We start from the raw sequence: 9,675 nt of genomic DNA, 5'->3' as shown, positions 1-9,675 counted from the left end.
CCTAAAAATCGAACCTTTTGCTCGGTATCATAACAAATTGTTTTTTCGCTATAAAACAAAAACCAGTTGATGAAATTAAGTGATTTTTTTTTTCGGAGAACTTCATTCCATAACAGACACGTACAATTCAAACTTTTTTTTCGATATTTTCATTTTTTAATGTCTTGATTAAACTGTATAACTACCGATTTTTCTGTGTTTGATAAGAGTTATTTGCTGTATATGTTATTTCGATTTCTTGGCTGTACTGTATGCATATTTCCTAATTTTCAATTTCGTTGCAGTATTTTAGCTTTGTTTTTTTTATTGTTTTTTTTTGTTTTGTTTTTTTAGAGGACATCCCCTCATTTGAAAATTCAAATAATGAAATTATTTCGGTATTATTTTACTTTAAGGCCCGTCTCACGTTCGTATAAAACAAAATATTTATTTTTATTTATTTATTTATTTATTTATTTATTTTTTTTTGTAGATTTCGATGTGCTAAAAACGAATCTGCAAACCGTTTCCGTCGCAAAAAATAGTTTTCATGATATGAAGAAATTACTTTTTCGAAAAGTGGGTGATCACTTTTCCATGTAAATTTAACTTAAAATGAGCACCCACATTCTGGCCACCTGAGAGAGAGGGAGCATTTTTTGTGTGTTTATTGGCTAAAAAGTTTTTTCGATTTCTTTTTCTGTTTTCATCTTTCAATAAAGACACGAGGAAATTAAAAAAATCGGTATTATTTTACTTTAAGGCTCGTCTCACATTCGTATAGAAAAAAAAAAGTTTTTTTGTAGTTTTCGGTGTGCTTTAAAAGAATATGGTAACCGTTTCCGTCGCAAATTTACCGCGCACGCACGCGCGTCAACCACATGCGCGCGCTTGCGCGTACAAAATGGCCAGCCATTATAACATATAGAATTACATGGTTTAATATTAGGAAAACTGCTTGTTCTTCGCCTAATTTTAATTTTTCACCAATATTGCACTGTGACAAGACAGTTTGGTACGCGAGTGCACATTTAACAGCCTTCGTTTATGCTCGCGCGTAGCGTAAACGAAGGCTAAGCTGTGAAATGGAAAATAGTCCCAGAGTTCTAGGGTTAATACCATACAAAAGAAATCAAACAAAACAACTTTTTAGCCAATAAACACACAAAAAAATGCTCCCTCTCTCTCTCAGGTGGCCAGAATGTGGGTGCTCATTTTAAGTTAAATTTACATGGAAAAGTGATCACCCACTTTTCGAAAAAGTAATTTCTTCATATCATGAAAACTATTTTTTGCGACGGAAACGGTTTGCAGATTCGTTTTTAGCACACCGAAATCTACAAAAAATATTTTGTTATATACGAATGTAAAAATATTTTGTTATATACGAATGTGAGACGGACGGGCCTTATTGTAAAATTTTACCATTATTTCATTATTTGAAAATTTAAATATTTCATTGAAATATTTAAGTTTTCAAATGAGGGATTGTTCCCATATTAGGTCCCCTAAAAAAAAAAAAAGAAAGAAAAAAAAGAACTTGCATCGAATTCAATCCATAATCATTATACCCCAATTAAGCAAGATCCCTTGAATTTAAAATTCTCCTTAAGGGCCCTTAAGTTTAAACTTAAATTTTACACATTTTCTAAAATCAAAATCATATCATGGACTTTGATTAAAAAATTGGAATAAGGATTAATAAACACAGACTTATTTTCTCGTTATCAACTTAATATGGTATTTAGTGGCTTTACCAGTTAGATTTTCGATGTTTGTTAGCATATAAAATCAATATTTCATTGTGGAGGAGAGATCATTTTTCAACTCAATAGTGGAATGCAAAATGAAAATAATATTTTTATCTATTGCGGTCAGTCAGTGTTTACTGATCAAAATGTTAGAAATGAGTAATCAGCCTAAGAGAAAGTAAACACTCAAACTAATTAATACTTGATAAAAATTTAACATGTTTTAAGTTATTTTAAACTTCACTTTGAGAGAACTGAATCGAGGCCAAATGATAAAAAAAGAAAAAAAGAAAAAAGAAAAAGTATATCAAATAGTTGCAATGTCCACGTTGAATTGTCCGCTGCTGGCCTAATTGAAGTTAGATAAAAAAAAATAAATAAATAAAAAAAGCTTGGGGGCAGCATGGTTTGTTTTACAATCCACAGATTTCAACTTTTTTTTTTTTTTTTTTTATGTGTGTGTGGGGGAGAGGACTTTTTTTGGTATGCTTCTGGGTAATTAAACTTTTTTTCTTGAGGTATTTCCCCATAATCACTAAGTCTGTCCGTAAACCAGTCAATACTTGGAATTTCTCTGTTCACTAGGTACGGGCAAAAATAGGGGGACTTAGTTTTGAAAGCCGATTTATTATAATTTTTTTTTTTTTTTTGTAGGTTTCCGACTACTTTTTGATTGTATTCGAAAGATTAAGGACTAAACTTAATTTCCAAAAGGAACAAAATATTTGTACATAGGAAAAAAAAGTTATAAAAAATGTTTTCACGGCGAGCTACTCAATTCAGCTAAATTTTGAAGTTAAATAAATTCATTGTAAAAATCCTTTAAAAGATAAATATTACTTTTCTGGGTCTATTTCAAAGATAATTAGTAAAGTCCTAAGATATTGAATTAAATAAAAAAAAAAAATATCTTGTTTGCGCAAAAATAACTTAATTAGCCCTCGAAAAGCAAGTAATTTACCGTTCGCTAAAAACGCAACAAACAATGGTTTGTAAACACGATTATAAGGAAGCCTAAAATTTCAGCCAATCGAAACGCTGTTTCAAAATGAAGTCATGATAGTAAAAGAAGGTAGGGGTGTCAGATTGCTCCCCCCCCACCCTCCAGCCGTGCATCGATATATTCCTATTCTGAACGTTTGTATCAATTTTTATCATTTTTAAAATTATTTTTTATGTTCCTGTTTTTACATTTTTTTTATTATTGTTCGAGATTATATAAAAATTATGTTACGCCGGAAGTTTCACATTCTTGCGAGCAAGGAAATTATTAAAATCTTGCATATAAAAATTATGCGAAATCTGTAATTGAAAAAAAAAAAGTAGAAATATTTTTGTTATTATAATTTTTTGTGTGAAAATATTAAATAAACAATGCTTATCGGTCATTCGAGAAATTAATTTTTCTTCGAGTTATATCGAATTCATTAATACGGACTTTATGGACTTTTTCGTAATGTTCCTGTAAAAAAAAATTTATTTTATTGTTACAAATTACGATGCTTTATTAAAAAGCAAAAATAAATTCTTGCGTTTTTTATTTATTACTGAAAACCATAACTTTAGTAAAGGTATTTTTTTAAACAAAATAATACATTTCCACTCAGATTTAAATAAAATTAGTCCATTATATTCTGCGATCATTATTTGATAAATACTGAAAAATTCATTAAAATTGGTTAATTTCCTGATTTTTGGTGAATTTTTAAGTAAAGGGAGGGGTCAAAATGTTTATACATTTTGAGCACCGGCATTCATTTTTGCCCGATTCCAGATTTATGAATGTGTGAACAGAACAGTGTTCACACATTCATAAATCCTGGAATTAATGGTCAAATTCTTTGGGTGGGGGATAGAGAAATGTTGATATTTGGAAACTGACAGAAAGGGAAAAACGTTCTGATCTGAGTTTGATGTGTCTTTTTTTGACTTGTCTTCCCACGATAGTTTTTTAATTTGTATAAAATCCAGATCCATCAAAAAGGGGTACTCTGGATTGGGAGGAAAAAAAAAATTAAATTGTTTCAGTCTAGAAAGATTTCTCTTTCACTGATCGAAGGCAGAAAAGATGAAATGGAGAATCAGAACAGACTACACTTTGGTCATAGCAAAAAACAACAACAACAAAAAACAACAACGGAACAACTCTGAGCTTTCTTTTAAAAATAAAAATTGATAGGGGGGGGGGGCTTAGTTTGGGTTCAAATAAAAGTTTACGGATCAAACCCGCCGCCATAGATGGTGACTCCTAAGAATTTACAAATATATTTTTATAACTTTTTATTTTATCTTATTTTATCTTAACCTGCACTCATAGGAGTGAATTATTCGGTAATACTTGGCGATTGGCACAACAACAGCGTCATTGTTTCTATTATTAATAAGTAGTATTTATTTTATGAAGAATTTAAGTGTCAAAATGATTTAAACTCTCGGCCCCTTCACTTTATATGTGGTTTACAACAGTAAAAGTACATCTGCACTAATAATATTTACGCACCATATTTTATTTCGTTGTTTGATTTCTGAATTCTTTAATTTTTCTTTAACATTTCCATTTCACGCGGAATTATTAAAGTTTTTTAAGTTACAAAAATGTTTCAAAATAAATAAATGATCAACATCCGGTTGGGACTAAGGTACATCGCGATACGCCTAAGTATATTTTGTTGAAAAGTTTGATTTTCCATAATCGCATGAACGCCATAAAAATCGGTTAAAATTTGCAGTTTTTGTTTAATGGCCAAAAAAAAAAAAAACAAAAAAAAAGGTGACCTCTTTTTTGAGACCTCGCATTAACCTGTACTGCACAACAAGTTATGCAGTTCATATGTGATGTAGCAACGGACAAAATGGAAGTGGTTTGTTAAGTTTGTTTTGACGGAGTCTCTCTACAAAAATCTACCAAAAAATCAGATAATTATCTAATCAATATAAAATTTTCACCGATTATTAAGTGATGGAAGGACGAACTTTATAACGGTGTAAAAAATTGTAAACCGCTCTTCATTTTTGGTCACTCTTGTCTTTAAAATATAAAGCCTGGCCAGGACATATACTTACTACATGGGTGGATGCACTGGATGAATGTAAAAAAATATTGTTCAGATACATTAAACAATAACGATTTTGATATTCATTTACATTTTCAGAAACATGTAGTGTGTGGTTGGAGTCACGCTGGATAATAGTATTTAGAGGGGCCGGTTTTCTTTACGATTACTGTTTCCACTTCATTTCCGGTTGCTCCTCCGTTTTTAATTGATATTTTATGGGAATTTTCGTTGATTAAATTGTTAGGTGAAAGTACAAAATATGTATAGGAAGCCCTCTCTCCCTATGTTATACTTTTTTTTTTCTAAATAATGACGTTATATTTAGAAAAACATTCTTAGCGTGAGGAGGAGGAGGGGCAACCAGAAATTAAGAGGAAACAATAATCGTAAAGATACCCGAGGAGCTATTCATTCTGGCTTAACTTTTAACTTTAATACACAAAATCATAGTAAAAGAAATACCGAAACAGCGAAAAACACACATTTACAGAAACAAAACAAAATCTAGATACACAAAAAATAATAGACCATTGTTAAAGTATAAAGTTAGACATTGGGTCAGCTTATAGTCATATCCTCTAAAAAGAGGGAACTCTGGATGGCTACAAAAACAGTTATGATCTCTGCTCCGTTAATATTTCCTACTAAGGACATCTTAGGGCGCAGGCGCGGTCATAATACCTTCGAATGGAGGAGGTGATGCCTGGGAGGATAATCTACTGAAACTGTACTGAACAGAAACTAGATTTTGAAAATTTTATAATCAAACAAAGTAAAACAAATTACAATTTAAGTACAAAGCCCACAAAGTGTGTGTGTATGTGAAGGATGGACGGTGGTCCGTCCGTCCACCCTCTGTCTATCCCATTCTTTTAACTCGTAAACGCATTGTGACCCATTCGAATGCCTACTGAAGAGAACTTGAATGTCTACTAGACACTATCATCGAGTATCTAAGGTTTCTCTGTACAACTGTTTGTCAGGATAACCTATTTTTCCTTACAAGTAAATCCTGACTAAATATTCAAAATATAGAATTCGCAGTCAAAATAAGATCTCCTCGATATCGCTAAGCAACGCTGGCTTTTACAAGGAATGGTGCATGGTGGTGCACTGATGCAGTGATGCACCTTCTCTAAGTGATGATGTTACCTCAAGTAACAGCACGAAGTTTGGATACTCCACCAGACTAGATGAATTCTCGTCCTGGAAATCCAGTAAGACTAAGGGACTACAAGAAACGTAACACATTAAAATTGTTAATTAAGGAGAGAAAAATTATGTTTTTAACTCCTTTACTAACTCAGTGTTTAATATGTAAAGGAGAACTTTAATGGAATATTCGAATATCTATGTATCTCATATAGAGATCAAGTATTAGGCTCAGGAAGGAGACCCTTGATTTCTGAGAACTTCAACTGAAGTAAAGTGACTAAAAAAAAAAAAAGAAAAAAAATGCTAAATACAGTTCCTTGGTAATTGTGCAGGATACGGATCGTGCTATTTTTTTAGATAGTATTTTCAAATTAAATTACATTTTTACGGTATCTTTTGTTTATTAAATTGTTAGGTGAAAGTATAAAATAGTTATAAAACGTCTCCCCGTCTTCCCATGGTAAGAATGGGTTTCTAAATAACGTTATTATTTCAGCAAGGTCCGTATTCTGAATAAGTACCTGTTCTTTTTTATTCTTTCATTTTTTGCTCGCCGCTTTTACTTCGATATGGATTTTTCTCCCCGCGAGAACAGAGTTAGACGCAAGGTCGATTTTTAATAGGAGAAGGGGGTCCAGTTTTTCTAAAATTGCCTCACTCTAGAAGATAAAATGTCGTATCGGAATAGATACTACATTTTGCTCCTAGCCAAAAAGTCTAGCAAACATTTAATCTAAATCTATAGACTACACTTTTGATCCTGGCCCAAAAGCCGGTGAAATGAGGAATGAGTTTAAAGTTAAGGCATGAAAATTAATTTGATGATTTTTTTTATATATATATATATATATATATATATATATATATATATATATATATATATATATATATATATATATATATATATATAAAAACTTTGGTGAAGGTAAAAATTGGTTTTAAAATGTCGAACGAAACAGACAAGAAAATAAAGGAGAAATGATTAAAAATATTTACTACATTTCACTTTTTCATTCATGAATTTTGCAACAACAATCTGGCCACATTATTAGACCCCTCCCTTCCCTCTCATCACGTTCATTCAGTAATTTTTCGTGATGTTTACATAACGTTTTTAGGACGCGCATTTTAACGAAACGCTTTTGTTTAGTCTTTTTTTTTTTTTTTTTTTAAATAAATGTGGAGGGTATTTTGCAATATGAAAAATTGATGAATCAATGCATTTAATTTTAATAAAAATAAATGCACGTGTTTGAAGAGAAATGTTTTTTATGTATTCTAAGAGGAACTAAATATGCAAAAGAAGAAGAATTAATAACATAAGTGAAAGTTAAAAATGATTCAAATAACATTGAAGAAAAAAAAACACGAAGGAAAAATAAAGAGAAAAATATAAACATCAATTTAAATTATTTTATTAGGAAATTACTTCCAAAATTTATTTGGGTTTACCTATTCATGTGTGACGCGACGCGTTTGCATCCTAAGCATTATTTCTTAAGGAAGTAACGTAATATGTTTATGTTCATTTAAGGTCGCCAATAATAATAATTACCTGCTTAAATTTTATTATTAAATATTATTTTTTTAAACGTAAAATATGTCGCACGTGAACACGGAACAGCAGCATTGAACAGGTAAACTAAAATGAATTGATTTAGACTAATTTCACAGCAGTATTCCCATTAAAATAATTTATGTCGTCAATAGTAACGTTTACCGAGGAAAAGTTGAAAACCTGCAAGAAAAAAAATGGTGTTTTGTTTGCAATAAAATTTATGAAATAATGAATATTTTCTTACGTGGCATTCCGCTAAGCAAAACCCAATTTTGGTACAAAATCACCGTCAAGTTTTGGTTTCTCTTGTGAATTCTGTCTTTTATTTTTTGTTTCAAGGCGGGAACAGCGATAAGGACATAAAAAACGGCAAATATGTAATAAAGTCCGTCTCTCAACGGTGGTGACAATAATCGAATTTTGAATTTGATCACCAAACTGAAAGATGAATAGATGATGTTGCTGTTGTTGGTGGCGATGATCTGTGGTGAGCGTCGGGGATTCCTGGCGACGAGGGGCGGCGACGAAGGGGGCAAGCTGCGTCTGGCTAAGAAATTGTCACGAGAGCAACCACTATTGATCCTAAAAGGGCTTATTATGGCGGCTGTAACGGCAAAGGTGATGACAGGGGATAACAACAATGATCCAAATGAAGTTAATAAAAATGAAGATATAACTAAGAAGAAAAGAAAAACGCTTCGGCTTCTATGCGCGTCTTCTTCCGTCTCGTTTTCTGTCCTTTTGCCAGGTAATCGATTCGAAATGCCTGTACGACGTACGGCGATTCCAATAGAATGATATGAAATAATAAGTTTGGATACAGTTCTACAAAGAATTATAATAATTACAAGCGAAGAAAACGGTAATGCAAGGAATGGTGCCACTGTCACCGTAATCCACTCTTTTTCCCTCCTTCTCTTCTTTAGTCTTATTGTTTTTATTGTTGTGACTTCCTTGTTTCCTAAAGCAATAATAATCCACCAAGCAGTCGTGATTAGTATAGCAAGAGGATTGATAATATGGGTGTTATTAGCTTCCGTAATTTTGACGCCGGTGAGGTTTTTCTTTTTTCTTTTTTCTAAGGAAAATGGACCAGTTTGAGAATAACATCGATGACAGCGACTGGTCGGTGTCTCTCCTAAGAACCTTTTTTTTCTTCTTTTTTTTCTTCTTCTTCTGTCATGTAGTGTCCCAGTCCCACCACAAGCATAAGACCACAACGTGTTAGGCATGGACAATACTTACATAGTCCTTCTCTCCGGAAACACCACATCAAATGAAACATGTATATATGCTTATGTCAATTAAATGATCGTGTACGCGTATTCTGTACATATGTTAGTGAGTGGAATGCTCCTCAGCATCCCGTGGTGTTAGTATAATATCATCATCTTCATCACCGATATGCACAGCGAAAATCCAACATATATCGGTCTAATCGGTCTCGTGCCTTGTCTGTTTCCAACCCTCAGCAACAATTATTTTAGTCTGCAAAATATTTAACATAGGTGTGCGTCTGTGGCTTATGCGATTTTTTAGTTAGTAGTAACAGGAAAACAAACAAAAAAAAATGTGTGACAGTGCAATTGAAAGGTGTGACTCTCGGTGGTCGTAGGTGGGCTCATAATTCGAATTGTGCGTTACTGCGTTACCATGTTAATAAATGTTTACATTTTTTACGCTCTGAAAGCGAAAATTACGTGTGGGAGGGAACAGTACCTTATGCTGTGTGAACCCCCCATACGATTTCAGAGTTTGTTTGAGAGAAATAGAACGGGAATCCTCGCTCCTCTTCTCTGCTCATTTATGCGGGGAATTTCTCCCTCCGATTAGAAAGCAAGCTCCCGCAAAATGACGTCATATGAGGGAGGCTCTCAATCAGCAGTAGCAGCTCGACCGGGCAGGAGGAGCGGGTGGATAGGGCGGAGGGGGTAAGAGTTGCACTCACAGTACAAGGAGACGACGCTGCAGACAGTGTTTTGTACCATGGCAGTTGTGAAAATTATTAGCAAACTAGACTCTCTCTCTCTCTCTCTCTCTCTCTCTCTCTCTCTCTCTCTCTCTCTCTCTCACACACACACACACACACACTTTAAATTAAAATTGTGTTACTTTTATAAGGTACACTTGGATACGTTGATTTTGGACCTCTCTTGGCTAAGATCCAAGTGTAGTA

General features: G+C 33.0%; 1 protein-coding gene across 3 annotated transcripts in view; it reads right to left on the bottom strand.

Moving 5' to 3' along the window:
- The window catches only part of LOC145293802 (uncharacterized), a 287,168-nt gene extending 277,813 nt beyond the window's left edge, over window positions 1–9,355 (bottom strand). For 2 of the 3 annotated variants that reach the window (XM_080140376.1, XM_080140375.1), the window contains exon 1: window positions 7,744–9,349. In XM_080140376.1, the coding sequence (XP_079996502.1) occupies window positions 7,744–8,731 (988 nt within the window). In that variant the 5' untranslated portion in view covers window positions 8,732–9,349. Of the gene's footprint in view, window positions 1–7,743 lie in introns of all 3 variants that reach the window. The other variant, XM_080140374.1, reaches the window with a different exon arrangement.
- Between the last annotated feature and the right edge of the window lie 320 nt (window positions 9,356–9,675).

The sequence above is a fragment of the Euprymna scolopes genome, chromosome 15, assembly GCF_053919585.1.
Source record: "Euprymna scolopes isolate OS-2025 chromosome 15, ASM5391958v1, whole genome shotgun sequence".
Lineage (NCBI taxonomy): Eukaryota > Metazoa > Mollusca > Cephalopoda > Sepiida > Sepiolidae > Euprymna > Euprymna scolopes.
The sequence above is the reverse complement of the archived record's forward strand: the minus strand, read 5'-3'. Positions and strand labels throughout refer to the sequence as shown.